Source organism: Orcinus orca, chromosome 1 (genome assembly GCF_937001465.1).
Source record: "Orcinus orca chromosome 1, mOrcOrc1.1, whole genome shotgun sequence".
In the NCBI taxonomy this organism is placed as follows: Eukaryota; Metazoa; Chordata; class Mammalia; order Artiodactyla; family Delphinidae; genus Orcinus; species Orcinus orca.
Window position 1 is genome coordinate 110,902,300 of NC_064559.1, and position 16,883 is coordinate 110,919,182.

General features: G+C 46.8%; 1 protein-coding gene across 3 annotated transcripts in view; it reads right to left on the bottom strand.

Annotated features, from left to right (window-relative positions):
• The window catches only part of VANGL1 (VANGL planar cell polarity protein 1), a 56,306-nt gene that overhangs the window by 37,922 nt on the left and 1,501 nt on the right, over positions 1–16,883 (bottom strand). Inside the window, exons 2-4 of one of the 3 annotated variants that reach the window (XM_049710372.1) lie at positions 10,949–11,077; positions 8,983–9,189; positions 929–1,061 (exon numbers count right to left, since the gene is read on the bottom strand). In XM_049710372.1, the coding sequence (XP_049566329.1) occupies positions 929–1,061; positions 8,983–9,053 (204 nt within the window). In that variant the 5' untranslated portion in view covers positions 9,054–9,189; positions 10,949–11,077. Of the gene's footprint in view, positions 1–928; positions 1,062–8,982; positions 9,190–10,948; positions 11,646–16,883 lie in introns of those variants that run through there. The other 2 variants (XM_004263234.3, XM_049710368.1) reach the window with 2 other exon arrangements.

Consider the following 16,883-nt stretch of genomic DNA (forward strand, 5'->3'; position numbering starts at 1 on the left):
GTACACACAGATACATGCTTATCTATATCTTTACAGCTGTGTGGGCACACATCAGTTTATTTGGGGCTAAGGCTAGACAGGCATATACTTCAAGGGGCTGTGCAAACATGTTTCTGAGTATAGCTCAGATGTTTATTCAAATCAAGTAGACTGTGAGACAGCTGGGACCCAGAGAGAAGACCACACACAATATTTTAAAAAAATTAATAGTCCATATTTTAAAATTGGGTGATTTCACATAAAATCCTAACTTCCAGCTTTTCTTAAATATTGCAAGACCCAGGAACACTTAATTCCTGCATTCCTGTTGCCTCCTTGACAGAGGAAATGCATTCTCCAGGTGCCAGATTCCATCACTCCATGCCACAGCCCTGACACTGACATGCCACACAGATTGCTATTTACTCCCAAGCTAGCCTGATATATTTTTGCCTCTTCTGTGTAACGCAGGGTCTATTTCACTCACCTATGTTTCCCTAGCAGGCATCTAAGTGTGCAGCTCCAGGTTTAGTGAGGCTTCGTCTGGGTTGTCCTAACCTCTCAGCTCTTCTTCCCTACATGACTTAGGGTCTCTGGAGAGCGAGTTTGCTTCTCTCTTACACTGTTCTACTTTGGAATGAGTCTCCAGAGCCTGCAGCCTGCAACTTTCCCTTCTCTGCTCTGTCGTCAGCCTTGCTGGCTTCCTTTCAACACCATTCAAAGGAGGCGAACCAATCACACTTCAGAAGAATCCTCAAGCTAGCCAATGGTAGGTCAGGCTGTCCTTAGACCAACAAGAAACCACAGGATATAGATAAACTAATTAACATGCTAGAAAAATAAAGATAAAAACCCAAGAGAACCTATTACAACAAGACTTAGGAAAACATTTACAGAAAAGAGGCTTGATCAAGTACCAGTGTACTTACAGACTGCCTTTGATCCTCACCTGAGCTTCCTCCGTCCGAGTAGAATCATTTGCCAACAAGGGCTCTCCGGTGGGAGCTTGAATGGTGACAGATTTTTCTGACCCTCTGCCATCTTTATTCCGGGGTGATTTGTGCCTCTCTCTATTTCTTTCCCTGAAAAAAAATAATAAAAGATAAATCCGCTAGCACATTTATGCCATGTTAATTAACCCTCATCAGAACATGTTATAGGACTTCCTTGGTGGTGCAGTGGTTAAGAATCCACCCACCAATACAGGGGACACGGGTTCAAGCCCTGGTCCGGGAAGATCCCACATACCGCTGAGCAACTAAGCCCGTGCACCACAACTACTGAGACTACGTGCCACAACTACTGAAGCCTGTGCACCTAGAGCCTGTGCTCTGCAACAAGAGAAGCCACCGCAATGAAAAGCCTGCGCACTGCAACAAAGTGTACCCCTGCTCGCCGCAAGTAGAGAAAGCCCGTGTGCAACAACGAAGACCCAATGCAGCCAAAAATAAATTAACTAAATTAAAAAAAAATTGTTAAAAAAAAACGTTATAAATTTCATTTTGAATTTAAGAAACTTCTACACACACACACACACACACACACACACACACACCCATCCCACCCCCCGGCAAAGAGTAAGCTGATCTTTACTCCCTACTTACTATTTTCTTTCTGCCACTCCAAGACCCAAAAACAGACTGTCACTTCTTCTCTATCAACAGTGACCATATTTTTTCAAAGCCTAATACTGTGAACTTTAGAATTTCTGTAGGTAAGGCACATTTCATTGTAAAATCATTGACTTGAGTTGATCATAATTCGCCTAAACTTATTTTCTAGGACTTTTTTCTATTGGGACAACACAGCAAAATACTTAAGCTTTGGTCTGTCCAAAAAAATCTGGGATACACTGTCACCCTACACCTTTGGACAAGAAGAGAAGAAAGGAAACCCTAAACCAATACAGAGAATCAGTTACTTCCCATTACTACATTCAAAACTAAAAGTCATTCCCATAGATTCTAGATGAACTTAAAGCACCCACAGAAACAGGCAAAAGTTAGAGCAAATGACCCCAAGAGGTACACACATGGGTGTGTGTGTGTGTGTGCGTTTTCAGGCCCCCTAAGGAAAGCAGGCTGTTGCACCATTTTACCCCAGATGGACTTCCTGGGTGGTCTTCCAGGGTGACGATGAGCGCACCCTGCTGTGGGTCAATGCTGAAATTAGGAATCAACCACTGTGCAAAGCCCAGCGGTCATGACCTGGCCATTAACCACCTATGGAGACTGGCACCCCTAGCCCCAACTGTGAAGAGTCAACCCAGGAGCCCCTCCAAAGGAGCCCCTCAGTGGCCAAGAATAAGTTCCCTCAAACTCCGTCCCGCAGGCCGCCCTGACATCAGTCCTCCTTCCTTCACCCACGCGCCCTCCTCCCCAAGGTCTCCCAGGCAGGACAGAAGCATCACACACACACACTGCAGAGACAGACGGTCACATTTGGGTTCTGCCCCTACCTGATGTGTGAGCTTGCACACGTTACTGAACCTGCCAATTAAAGAATGTCGCTCACCAGTGGCTCTAAGAGGATGAAGTTGCTAGCCCCTGCTGTTGCCGACCTTCCACACACCCTGAAAGGAGTTCAGGGCAGAGATCAGGAATGAGGCACTCTGTGCTCTGGGAACACTGGCAGAACAGCCCTTCAGACAGTTAGACATTTTCAGGAGAAAATGTTATGAACCCAATTTCTCGCATTTTCTCACACCTAGAAAAGCACTAAAATCATTAAAGGAGACGTCTGCTCCTTGTGACCAGCAGCAACCTTCTACCAAGATGTGTGCCTGCTTGCATGTACCCCTTTCGTCAAGTCGTATATATGCTGACCTCCCCCACTACCTCTTCAGAGCAGTTCCTCAGAGCCATGTGAGAGGCTGTCTCCCAGGCTTTAGTCTTCAGGAAGCCCCAAATAAAAGTGACCTCACAGCTCTCATGTTGTGTTTTACTTCAGTTGACAAGCCTCTGAAAAACCTCAGTTTCATCATCTATGCAATGGGGATAACGATCTCACCACATAGACACAGGGATGTGAAATAATACACTGTGGCTATTATTACTGCTATTACTATCCACACATGGCAAAGAATGGTGGCTTGACTTGGTGAAGCAGAGTACGTGTTCCTCGGAGACAGATGAAAAAGAAGCTTTTAACACACAATCAAACCCCCTCCCCCTGCACAGCATCCCTCCTATTAACCTACTACTTAGCTAACAAAACCACATGCAGACTTTCTGTGGTCAAACTTCCGCTTTATCAATATCTCCCTAGGATAAGCCCTGGTTGATTCCTTCAAAGGGTAGGGAGGCTTCAGTTGTCCCAGATACGCTTTCAGTGATACCATCTCTAATCCCTGTAGCGTAATTTATCACTACAATCTATTGTTAAATTAGAGTCCAGAAATAGATGTGTTCTGGTCAACTCTGGTGTTTTGTTTTAACTGGGCAACTAAGGAAACAGCAAAGAGATGTTGTTTGTTTATCCAGGGGTGTGTCTCACTGCCAATCACTCCACTGCCCACCCCAATTTAAAGAGCACTTTACCAAGTGCTTTCTTATATTAATCTTGTTCAATCCTAACAATGACCCTATGTGGTATTATTGTCTGCATTTTATAAATGAGGAAACGGAGGCGCACAGAGGTTAAGTGACTCCCCAAAGTCATAGCAAGTGGCAGAGCAGGATGTGAACCGACTGCCTCGATTCAGACCCGCTCTGCGGCACTGATTTGAAGAGCAACTGGAAGATTTTGTAGCATAAGTATTCCTTATGCTCATTCCCACACCCCGAACTTGATGAACTTACCAGAGCTATGGAATCTGCCTTTGAAGCTACTGCTAGAAGTCATGACTTGACCCTGACCTTGGAGAACACAAAGCAGTGCACCCAACACTCTGGGCTGCCAAAGACAACCACTTCAAAAGGACTCACTGTGAGAAACAATAAGCAATGGGGGAAAGTTTTCCCATGTGTCTGATCAGTCTTAGCTGTTTAGACTAAGTCTGGAATCACTGTTCCCCAGGACCCCCACTTTGGCCAGGCCAGACCGAGGCACTGCTCCTCTTACTGTGTTTCCACTTTCCCCAACTGCTCTCACATCTATCACTGTCCTGCCATCTGCCAAGTCACGTGCTCCCCTAACCCATCAATCTCTTCCCTAGTCCCACGGGTCAAATCCTGTGACAGCACAAATTCCACTGGAAATCAAAATTCTTCCACCGAGTGCCAATTCCTGCAGGCTGAACACTACCAGGGCCGGAGCGGGTAGGGAACCACCCAGGGCTGGAAACAGTCTCTCAGGGGCCAGCCCTTCCTCGACCCGACCCCAACTGGCCCAGCCTGGCCCTTAAAGGGCCCGACAGTCCCCAAAGGAGACGCGATCTCTACAGTTCCCCTGGTAACATCAGAGGTAAACCAGATAAGAGCCCATTACCTGACAACTCCAGGAAGGTTTCTCATCCTCCAAGCCCAAAACCCTAAACCACTGCTTCTCACACGTGAATGTGCAGACAAGCCACCTGGGGTGCAGATGAAGTACAGATTCACTGGCCCCATCCCCAGAGAAATAGTCTGGAGAGGAGAGACACCAGGAATCCACCCTTTTCATCAGCACCCCAGGTGATTAGAAGGCAGGTGGTCCAGGAAACTCTGCCCAAGGCTCTCCCACCCAAATGCTCCTGGGGGAGAGGTTGTTGGAGCGACTACTCAGAAGTTTCCCTGTTTGTAAAACGCCCTGTATACAGCGGGGGCTCGATAATGGGAGCTGTGAGTGCAGCGTTCAGCTACACAATGTTGCAGTGTACAGCGTGGCTTCTATACTAAAACAGCATTAAGTGCATGAGGCTGGGAGCAGGACTCAGGACAGCGTGCATCAGGCCCAGATCTGCCTTTGAAGCTACTGCTAGAAGTCATGACTTGACCCTGACCTTGGAGAACACAAAGCAGTGCACCCAACACTCTGGGTTGCCAAAGACAACCACTTCAAAAGGACTCACTGTGAGAAACAATAAGCAATTGGGGAAAGTTTTCCATTCACTGTCAAGTAAGGGGCCGACGGAAAGCTCACCCTATCAACTCAACGTGGGCTGCATGTCGTGCTGGTCCTTGTCAAGGGAGAAAGACCTGTTGTACAGCTTTTATAAAAATCACTGGTCCTGAATTACTGCTCTGAATTACTGTCTGAGCCCGGACTACATAGAGAAGTCCAACAAAAAAGGCTGCCTTCCAAGTGCTTTCCAGCATGCAGAGCTATGAGCCCAGTATGGCTGTCGCTTCACTGCATCGGTACCCAAACGTTCATCCCCAGAGCTCCAACTGCCGTGATGTCAAGGACGTGCTAAGTACCCTCCAGGAGAGGGCCCGCCAGTGGTGAAGACCACCAGTCCACGGTGTCTAAGAGAAACAGGAGACAGGGAGTAGGCTACCAAACCACTGAAAGGATTTTTCAAACACACGCGCACTTGGTGTTTCTCCAACTCCACCCGAGTTGTCTGGATCACCTAGGCATCTTTGCTGGGCAGGTGTGCCAGCCACAGGAATCCTCGTATCTTTATCTCTGAGCCTGTCTCCATGCATCATGTGCCCGTATGAGTAAAGATAAGTCAGGGGTCGGGGCAAGCAGTAACATGCTGGAGGCCTGGGCATGTGTCTGTACCCGCACGTGTGTGAGTGTGTAAATGCTTGTATTCAGGCGATTCCAGAGCTGAGCCCTGGGGGTGCTGCTGTAAAGCCCATCTCACTCTGCCCAGAATCCCCGTCGATTCCTAGACCGTTCCCACTTACAGTCAGCATTTCCTGGGAAGATGATTTTGCCCTCTTTCTGTTGTTTGTCTATTTCTACTTGGGGAAAGCCAGCCCCACCGGTTACTCTTCCCTTTCCTTCTCTACCACCACCCACTACCTGTCCTTTCTCCACCAACTGCGACTGCCGGGGCCTGGCTGCTTCCTCTCGGCACTGCCTCGGGTGCGAGGGCTGGGCACAGGACAAACTGACTTGGAAGCGGCCTCGGAACAAAAGCACAGATTGCCCTACCGCTCAGGCAGCCTCCTTCGGACAATGCATTTTATAGTACCTTAGTCACATGGCTTACCCTCCACTCCCTTTCTTCCCTATCAGTTACTCTGCCGCTCTCCACCCAGCACAGCCCAGGGAGGAAAGCATGGCTTCCAGAGGAGGACTAAATGGGGCCTTAAACCTGAGGGTCTCTACCAACCTCATAACTTCAGGCAAATAGTGCTCTCTCTGAGTCTCAATTGTATCACCTGTTGAACGGGGGTCCCACCTCCCACCGTTCTGGGACTGCTGTGAGGATGGGGGATAATGACCAAGGGTCCTAACAGGCACTCTCAAACTGGTCATGAACAGTACCGGCAGCCGCTGTATTGAACTTGGGGAACTGGTACTCCAAAACCCAAAGGTTAGGCGAGGTCGGCTGGAGTCTGTGCCGTTTTCCCAGCAAGTTAACTGGATACCCTCTGGAGATGGCAGGTATCACAAAACCAGACCACTAACCTCTTTGTTAGAAAAGAGTCACTTGTCATCTGCTTAGAACCCAGCCAGTCCTCCAAAGATGATCTCGGTGTCGTCAGGAATATCAAGTTTGCTACCCTTCGTTATTCCCCGCTGACAGTTCTACCAAGATTCCTAAAGAGCAAACAAGCTCCCTCTCCTTTCCTACTCTGCCACTCAAATTCCCAACAAATCCCTGAGCAAAGCAGCCCTCACAGGGACACTCCCGGTGATAGAGACCCTCTGCTGGGTCCAGGGCACCCACCCCGACAAAGGACTCCCGGCACCTACTCTCTATGGATTACAACCTCTGCCCCACAGTCACTATGCCCTAGAGGGCTGCCTGTCAGGGAATCCAACTTTTCTAAAGATGCCAGGAAGTTCACCTATAAATCTTGAATCTCTCACCCCGAGCTCTTCTGAGTAGGCATTCAGCAACACCCTTGGTTAAATTATTAAAGGTCTCAGCTTGTATTATTTGCCAAGTACTTTCCGCAGGGGTCCAAGAAGGCCCTCAGAGTTCTGCATGCTGTTTTCATTGAAAGTTACAGTCTCCTAAAGTTACCACGAGAGCACTGCAGTATCAATTTCTCGGGGCCCCAAGGGGCCTGAGGAAACAGCAGTGCAGAGCAATGACAGTCGGGACATGAGTCTAGATTAAGGAGGCCAGAGATGGTTCCTCCTCTGAACACTGCAAGGCGTTCCTCTCTACTCATCCCCAAGCACCAAGAGAACCTCCAAATTCCCACTCCACTCATCACAGTGTAGGATGGGGAAGCTTGGCACACTGACAAGGGAATTGCTTTTTCCAGTTAAGTTCAAAGATTGGACATTTTTACACAGCTGTTTCTAGTATTTTAGAACAAATCTGATATGTTTACCCACTGATTGAAATTTGTGATTAAATGTTTCTCACCAGAGGGTTCCTGACTTTCTCAGGATCTGGGTTCTGGCATGTCACTTTACGCCTCACTCAGCAGCCCTCCTTGCTGTTTCCCATGCTGACTAGAAAGCCTTGCCTGGGCTCCAGCACAAGCTCATTTACCTCTTTCCCCCAGATTGTTATGATTATACGAGCAATACATGAAATTTAGAAAATAAGGAAAGTTAAACACACACACACACACACACACAACTATAATCCCAATAGTTGCACACCTAGAGATAGGCACGGTCCATCTGTTACCATTCATTGTATCATAAGAATATATAACCATTATAGGTACAAAGTTTTGAATCTTGTGTTTTAGTAACATGGCATCATATGTATTTTCTCATGTCATTAAATAATCTTTGAAAGTCCTTCTTTTACACTCATTCCATTTCTACTTTTAATCACAAAATATACACTTGTAAAAGACTGAACAAGTGCAGAAAGATAAAGCACAAATGAAAGTTCCCATCAGTCACCATCCTGTGTGGACCCCTTCCCGGTGGATGACCGCTCTGGGCAGCTCCGACACTATCCTTCCAGACCCCTTTCTGCGTGTGTACATCCGTACATGCTAACAAACGAATAAATCAATTAGATATCCGTATCTTACTGCTGTTTTACAAAACAAAATCCTGCTCTGCATTCAGCTGCTTGTATGGGGAACTGCTCAGTCTGGGAAACACCACTATAATCACCATTCCCAGCCATGGCAGGGCTGTGACCACAGGTGGGCCTTTGAGTGTGGTGCTGAAATGCCAAGGCCATTGATAGCATTAATACAGCCACTGGTTAGTGACCTACTATGTGCTGTGTTAAATGCTTCACAAGCACAATCTCATTTAATCCTCTCAACAGCCCTGCTATACCCATTTTACAAATGAGGGCTCTAAGGAAGAGGCAGCATTGCAATTTTATCAACTGCACTCTTCACCAGTACAGTACCACCTCTTCATTCATTCATTTCCTCGTTTCTCTCCTGACCGTTCTGCAGGTCTGTAATACTGCAGGCCTTATGAATACCAGTGCAGACCTGTTCATTCCTCACAGAGGAGAGGAAATTTGGCCCCATCACCGAGGTCGGAGTTTTCAAAACCCAGGCCTGCGCACTGGGAAGACTAGTCAGAGAGAAATAAATAAGGCACTAGGCCAATCCTGCCACTTCAGTGGATACGCCTCAGGCAAATGCATAATGGATGAGTCAGCAGCTTTGGGTGAGAAGCAACAAATTAACACTTTTTTTATTTTGGAACTTTCACTTGCATTCTTGGTAAAGCTTTGAGAGAACTGTCATCTATGAAAAGTACTTAGAAATGAAAAACATTTCCACTGAAGGGAGAAACTTTAATTTAAAATCAGTTGTGAGAACTTAAAGTCACCAACTGTAATGGTGGCTATAAAATGTAAATTGGTGGTGTAGTTCCTCCCAATGCCTGTTAAATGCTCTTGGACTGAACCTCAGGCGTCCACTGCCCTGCAGGGGGACTGTTTGAAAGTGAGCCCAGGCAGCCTGAGCAACCTGCAAGTTTCCCCCAAAGGAAAAGTGGAACAAGCAGTAGCTTACATACCCTTGTCTGTGAGATTTTTTCGAATGACTAGAATAGTAAGAGTATCCAGAATACGTGGATTCGGTATCCATAGCAACGGAGAGCTTGCTCTTGCTGAAGGAGCAGGTACTGTTTCTCCTTAGAGGTAGAGAATCTCACCTACTGGACTCCTCCTCAGACCTCAAAGGGCCTGGGAATCAAGGACTTACTCTTCGGCAGGAACGAATTCTGGGAAAACAGGAAAAAAAAAAGGATATCAACCTTCAAAGCCAAACCCGAGGGGCGAGAAGATAAGTGACAGTAGCAAGCTCCTCTCTGGGGTCTCTATGATGGAACAAGTGAGCAAGGGTGAGGCTCCTGAGGGCTAAATGCTCCAGCTTGCCCAGGTGTCTGGGAGGGGGACGGGTGGGTGCCGGGCAAAGCCCAACCCCCGCCCCGCAGCAGCGGGGAAACCGGAGGTGGGAGAGACCTGGCCCTTGGCCATCTCCCAGACACAGCCGGCCTTCCTGGCATCCCAGTCCTAGACACCGTGCCCAGCTCCCACTGCCAGTGTGCTGGTTACAAAACAATACCCAGGGAAGCAGCTTTTAAGGGATTTGCTCAGAGTTTCCGAAACCACTGGGAAAAAAAAAAAAAAAAAAAGGTTCTCAGTCTGTTTAATCCAGGAATCCAAACTCCTGAGAATTTATCTCAGGGAACTAATCTCTTTTTTTAAACGAAAAACTACTATTAGCACATTGTCTAAAATAGTGAAAAGCAAGAAACACTCTCAATGCCCCCCAAACAGAGGACTAGGTCAGGGAAACATGATTCATTCACCCAAAGAAATATCATAGAGCTGTTTAAAATGATAATTATGAAGAACAGAAATTTGTATGATCTAGTGATAAATTTAAAAAGCAGGCTACATACAGCATTGCAGATAGACGCTGAAATCTACATTCCAGTTACAATCACTTACGTAAGGACAAGGATGACAGAACATCAGAAAATGAAAGCAGGTGATTTATTAGCTGCAGGTTCCTGGGTCTTTTCCCACATTTTCATTAAATATTGCTATGCAATAAAAATAAATTGGAAATGTTTCCAAGTACATTCCTGAGCCCCACATGCTAAACCTTTACTTGGAGAGAAAGGAGTTCTACACCCCTCACCCCGGAGCTGGTCTCCACCCCACAGGGCTCCTCCTTCCAGCGCCCCTGGAAGCTGACACTGCAAACAGAGCCAGGGAGAACAGTGTGAAGAAAAAACAAAGAAGCCGCAGATGCCATACCTCTACCCCGACTGGGAGAAGGCCAAGGCTCCTGAGCAATGAATGACCTGCCAGCCTGGAGGGAATCACCCACAAACCACCACTGGCCAACACAGTCCGAGCCTCAGTACCACCTAGGTTGTTTGCCCTTAGCATTCATTCCCTAGGGTCTGTCACCTAGGGCTAGCTAGCCTCCCTTTTCCTGATGTCCTGACTCATTATTTCATGTCTGCTCTCCTGCATGAACCCAAGGTGAGCAGTGGGGAGACCCGGGGTCTAGCTAGGGCTGCTCACTGTCAAGTACAACCTGGGATAAGTCACCTGCCTTCTTGAGCCTCGATTTCCTCATTTGTCAAATGGGGATAAACCCACCAGCCACGGACTTCACAGGGTTGATCTGTAGATATAAGCTGATACAGTATTAGGAGCTGGCTTCCAATCCCAGGCTTTACTCACCTGTTAGCTATATGACCTCAGTCAAATTATTAAACCTCTCTGAACCCACATCTGTAAAAGGTGAATAAAAGGGCTCATGCGAGAAACAAAACAAGCTACAACTGTGACCACTCCCAGCACCGGCTCCGATACGCTGGATAAGGGGCATTTGGGGTTATCAAGACTCCCGCGACCAGTCCCCAACCTAGAGGCTCTCCTTGTCTCTCTCAGTAAGAGAAAGACACGGAAAGGAGCAAGACAGAGTGGGTGCCCGTGCTCACCTTCCCACCTGAGGCTCACCTGCGGCCAGACAGCGCTGGGCTTGCATCCCAGTGCAGTCCAGGGCTTGCTAACTAGCTGCGTTCCCCTCGGAGCCTCCGGTGTCCTCATCCGTAAAATGGAAATAAGGCAGCCTATTTCGTGGGGTGACTGTAAAGCATCAAATGTGGAAAAAAACCCACTGTGGGCATTTTAAAAACATGTTAGTTTTGCTCTTGGACCTTCCCCCACTTTTCTAGAAGACTTTAAGAACAAGCTCATCTTTTCTTTTTTCTCCCTACTCTTCCTCCCAGCATGTTCACTAGCAATTTCAATGAGCTTTCAGCACCTTAGACTCTCACTTCCTTTCTGCGCTGGGCTATGCTGCTTGTTCTTCTCCATACCTGGCAGACGCCAGCCTCAGGAGGTGAGCCAAGATCTCCAGACCTGCCCCGAATAAGCCTCTTTCCCCAAAGGTCCTTCACCCAGCTCTCTGCTGACCTGCAGGTTCCAACACCCGGCTGCCTGGCCCAGAAACCTGACTGCTGTCTTCTACACCCAGAATTGACCATCCACAACGTCTATACTTTTTTCTGCCCTCCAACCCATTAACTCTCGATTCTCTTTTCCATCCCAGCTTCTAGCTATTTCCGGCTAAATGCTGCTGGGGTGTCTCAGAGGCAGGTGGCCCAGGCCCCGAAGACCTGGGCTGATCCTATTCACGCTCCCCAGCCGTGACACCGTGGGGCAGACACTTACCTCTCTAAGCTTATCTCCCCACCCTCCCACCCCCGCCCCGACACCTCTGTAAAATGAGGCCATTTAATATGATCTCTTCCTAGGGTTGCTGTTAAGCGTTAAAAGAAGCTCCCAAAATAAAGCCTCTGGCACATGCTAATGCAAATTTCATTCCCCTACTGCAAGAGGACGTCATCCTTAGTCCTCATTAAAACCTCCGGCCATCCGTTAAGGCAACTCCAGGCATGCCCCTCAAAGGAAATCATGGGCTCCCAAGTGCTGTTTGGGGGAAAGCTTTACCTCTACTCTCCAGCTGCCCTTGTCTGGTTTCTCTCTCACAATTCCTAACTATATTTATCAAAGGGGTGGTTTGCATATGCTGCCATTCCCTCCCTCTTGTCACCCCAATCCTCCATCTTTGATGCTCCATTGAAACAGCGCTAAGTTGGCCAGAGATTGCCAGGAGCCAAATCCAAAGGTCCCACCCTTGTCCTCCTTCCCCCCAGACCTTCTTAACCCATGTATTCATTCATCCGCCTCCACGTTTAGTGGGGCTATGAGAGACCTGCTAGGCGATGCTAGGTTACAGCAATGACAATGGCACACAGCACACGGCTGCCCTCGCGGAGCTCTCTGCTGTCTGTCCTCCTCCGATTTGATGGTGTTTGTGCTACTCCTCCTCCAACAGTCCTCTCCCTCTCCCCCATCAAGTTACCTTTTAAGACTCAAAACTCACCCATTATTCTCCTCCGTCCATGGATTTACTCTAGGATAAGCTCCATGGAGACAGAAGCTACTGTTTACCTACCCCAGGATACACTGAACATAAGAGGTACCCAACAAATACTTACTGAAAGGATAAATCCCCAATGCACATTTCCTACTCAGATGCCTCTTGCTCCGCTTGGGATTCCCATCACCCCCGCGATGCTTTCCGGTGCCCCGGACTGTTCTTTTCAATTTCCTCCACTGGCGCCATGCAAACATCCTACTGACCCTATAGAGCCAACCCAGCACCATTTTCACAACTCTCTCCCCGCTTCAGCCCACACATTCTACTGTCCCTAAGTGCCCTCTGTCCCCTGTTATCCACCCCTCAGTCTCCCAGTTCTCAGGCCACCCACTTCCTCCAGGCTCCACGGACACAGGGCTAAACTATTCCAAAGCCTGCAGGTTTCCTCACAGAATCCAGTCTCTCGAGAGTTCGGGCCCCTTCTGCATCACGCTGTCTCTACCAGAGCTATCAATTCTTGTCCCAGATCTCAGTGAGGATTAAGAAGCAGCAACCAGAGGCAGACGGACAAAATCCAGAGCGAACTCATCTCAAAAGCCAATGGAAGGGTTTCGACATCCTTAACAGAAAAACACATCCTGAAGCTTATCATTGCAGCAGTACATTTACAAGATAGCTCCCTTGTATGCACAAGAAATTAGCAGAACTCAGATAAGGTCAGAGGGAGGCCTTATTGGGAAGATAATAAAGTAAAGGAATCAGGTTCCCTGGGTAATAAAGTGATAGGCTGCTGCACTGGCTTGAATAGGATAGGGTCACATAAAGGTGTAAATGTGGATCCTGGAATCTGGAACTGTCTGTCTATCACACTGACCCCTGACATGACCCAGACTGTGCCTGGCTCTGGTTGGACAGCTGCCAGAGTGATCTTTCATATCACGACGTGGACGTCGCTTCCCTGCTTAAAACCCCTCCACGGTGTTCCGCTGCACTTCAAATAAAACTCAAAATCCTTCACTTGGTCTGCCAGGCCCTGCCTACCTCTCCAGCTGGGCTTTCCTTCTCTACCCGAGGTTCTCTAAGGCACCCGGCTCTCTGCAGCCTCAGTACATCTGCTCTACTCACTCTTCACCCACCTCATTTTGCCCAATTCCTACTCATCCCTCTCAGCTGAAATACAGCTTCTCTCAAGGGCCTTTCCGGTCCTCCGGCCTCACCTGGCCCTTTCCCACCTCCCTGTACTTCTTGATATCCCAATTTCCAATTACACAGGGACTGGCTCCTGCAGAGACAGTAAGCTCCACGAGGGCAGGGGCCTCTTTCATTACTCTCTCTCCAGCTCCTGGAGCACAACAGGCTCTCTGTAAATGTGTGCTGAATGAAGGAAGGGTTTAGGTGGCACATATCGGGACGTGGAGCCCATAGGTTCACTGTGGAAGAAACCTTAGAGGTCGTCTATTTTAAATCCTCGGTTTTACAACCGAAGAAAAAGATGCAGAGATTACATTCCACAGTGACATCCGAACCACCAAGAGTGGAGCTGCTCTGCTGCTTGCACTAGTCTTACTCAGCGGCAAAGGTTATATGCCAGACACAGTAAGAACTGGCATCAGTCTCTGCCTCCCCCTGTCCTCCTGTCATTTATCCCTTCCGGGCTGCAAGCAAACACCAGGATAGGGCTAGAGCTTGTCAAATCACATCTCATGAAGGTCAGAGGGCAGTGTTGAGACAGGTTCAAGAGCACTTTTGACTAAGTGGCAGCATCTTAAATCTGGAATTCCCCAACAAAAATGTCAGAGAACCTCCTTCCCCCCCGCCACCTTTATTAAAAGCAAGGTGGGGATCAGAGGCCTTGAAGAGAATCCGCCCCTAAAGTCACATTCACTCACAAAATATACCTGACTCCTACTTGAAAGGAAAACACAGTGTTCAGAAAATCATATGAGGGAAATAATATGTTATGGTAATGACAGTGGTAAACATAAGCTAACCTTCTCAGAAAAGGAAATTATAAAAATGTCAACAGCTCTGCCTAGGACTATTAAGTGAACTTGGGTTGGAGGGTAGAAAGTTACCTTGCAAGGGGTACAGAGACACACGCTGAATTTAAAGAGCCATTCTACTCCTTCTGCAGTGGATATACTTCCAAGGGAAGCAACTGTGTTTATATATACTGTGCACATCACTTTGCATATTTGATTTTTATCATATATATAATTCTAAAGGGTTTACACCATTTGTTATTTTTATTGTTTTCAAGCTAACATTTTTCTCAAGGTACCCGTTTTTAATTACGTGGCACTCAAGGGGAAAAGGATAACTTAGATAATTTTGTTTAGTCAACTTTTCTTCTACAGCGGACAAGCAATGAGCACAGGTTTTGAAGTTAGATTGTCACTGTTCAAATCCTGGCTCTGCTACTTATCAGCTGTGTGACCTCAGATTAATTACTTAACCCTTCTGTGCCTGTTTCCCTAATTATAACAACAGAATTATATTTTACTTACCTTATAGGCTCAAGGTGGGTTAAATGAGATCATTCATAATCATTCAGACTAATGCCTAGCACACGGTAAGCATTATTACTACTTAGTAAAGTTAAATTCCTTCCATTGGAAAGAATACCTTTGTAAGGCACATGACTTATGTATAATTTTCATTAAACTTACGTACTTTTTTTGGTCTATGTGAGTCTACTTTAATGAATCCCATTAGCTATAGTTAACTAATTTATTGATTTCCATTCTTTTCCTTGCAGGCCTTCTTTTACCGTCCCCAGGTTAGAAGTGAGTATCAGAGAAAGCTCTGTGTGTTTTATTGGGTTTATCTGGAGGACCTCAGGGCTGTAAGGGAGGATGGGAAGAAGTATTTTGCTGAACTTGTGGTCTATAAACCATAACACATCATCCAGGCCACTGATGTGGGGATCAGAAGGATTGTGGCATTTGCAACAAACCCAGTGATTCTTTCAACAGTGCTCTTCTAAATGAGTGATTCCGGGCCACTATTCACAAGAAAAGAAAATGTCAACCTCATTTTACCAATGATTTCAACTCACCTTCCCAGAATATCTCCTCTTGGTTCCAGTCATCAATTACCTCTGAAACACCCTTAACAGCTGGGTATAGATTTCCAAAAGCTGTGAATGGTTAATGTGTCTGGAGTTCTTATGATGTATATTTGTTCTCAAGTGACCCCCGCCCCTTGTCCCCTGCCAGATTTTTAAGCTTCGGAAAAGTAATTTCGAAAACACTACCTCCCCTGTAAATTCCATGATGCAGGGTCCAATGACTGCTGTCCAATAAAGTGGTATTCAGAAGGACACCAATGGAGACAGACCTCAGCTGAACATACATGCACCTTTTCATCAGGCTTCAGGTGAGACCAAAGCCACTACTAGAAACATGGTCCAACCCCACGTCCACCTAATCCTGCCTTGTCCACCTTCTGGAAAATGGCACAGCACGATGCCCATACACAGCTAGTCCCCTAGCCACAGCTAGTTCACTTTATAGAGAGAGAAGGACCATAATAATCTAATGGCTCACAGTTAATCAAGTGCTTCATATGTATTAGGAACTGTTTTAAGTCATTTGCATATAATATCTCACTTATTCCTCAGAACACGCCTTATATGGGAGAAAAAATATGAATTTCATGTTACAGTTAAGAAAACCAAGGTGGCATACCTGGTAAGTGCTGGAGCTGGGCCTTGAACTCTGAGAGTCTAATTCCAGAACCTGTGCTCTTGACTATGGAAACTATATAACAATGTAGCAATTACCAAACTCGTTTATTTACAGGGAGGAGGGGAGGCAACCATCACAAATTGTCCCAAACCACACAGAACCCACAAAGAATTCTGCAATTTCAACTCCTACTCACAGGTTCAGTGTCCCAAGCATTGTGGGGAGTCCAAAAGAAAAGAAATGAATCTGAAATAGTTCTAACTCCAAGGAGCTCACAGCTTAAAGGTAGAACCTGCCTATTAAAATACAATGTGATAAGTGCCCACTCAACCCAAATGCTGCTGAGGTCTGGGATAACAAACAGGGTGTGTGTTTGTGTGTGTTGGGGGCTGGAGGGGAGAATACCTTCCTCACTCAACATTTGTTTATTCTCCAGTGGACCAGGGTGACCTGGCATTGCTTCTTGGTCAGGAAACCTTCCTTTACGGTTTCATCCTTTTGCTCAAGCACACAAGGCAATGAAAATGTGTTGCCTGGCAAGCAGTCCTTACAAATACGCCATTCTCAAAATTCTCCCATTTTACTTACAAATTAAGTTGCAACCAAGACACACTGCCAACACTGTAACAGTGAAAATTTCACCCTAGCTGTTTCAGTAATTATATTGAGAGACACCAAATTCTGGGAATGCTAAATGCTTATGGATAGGTGAAGAGTGTTATTTACTTGAACTGGAGAATAAACAGTTTCCTCCCAGAAATCAAACCCCAACTATATCACATTGATTTAATTCAACTCTAAAAACTCTAATTAGTGG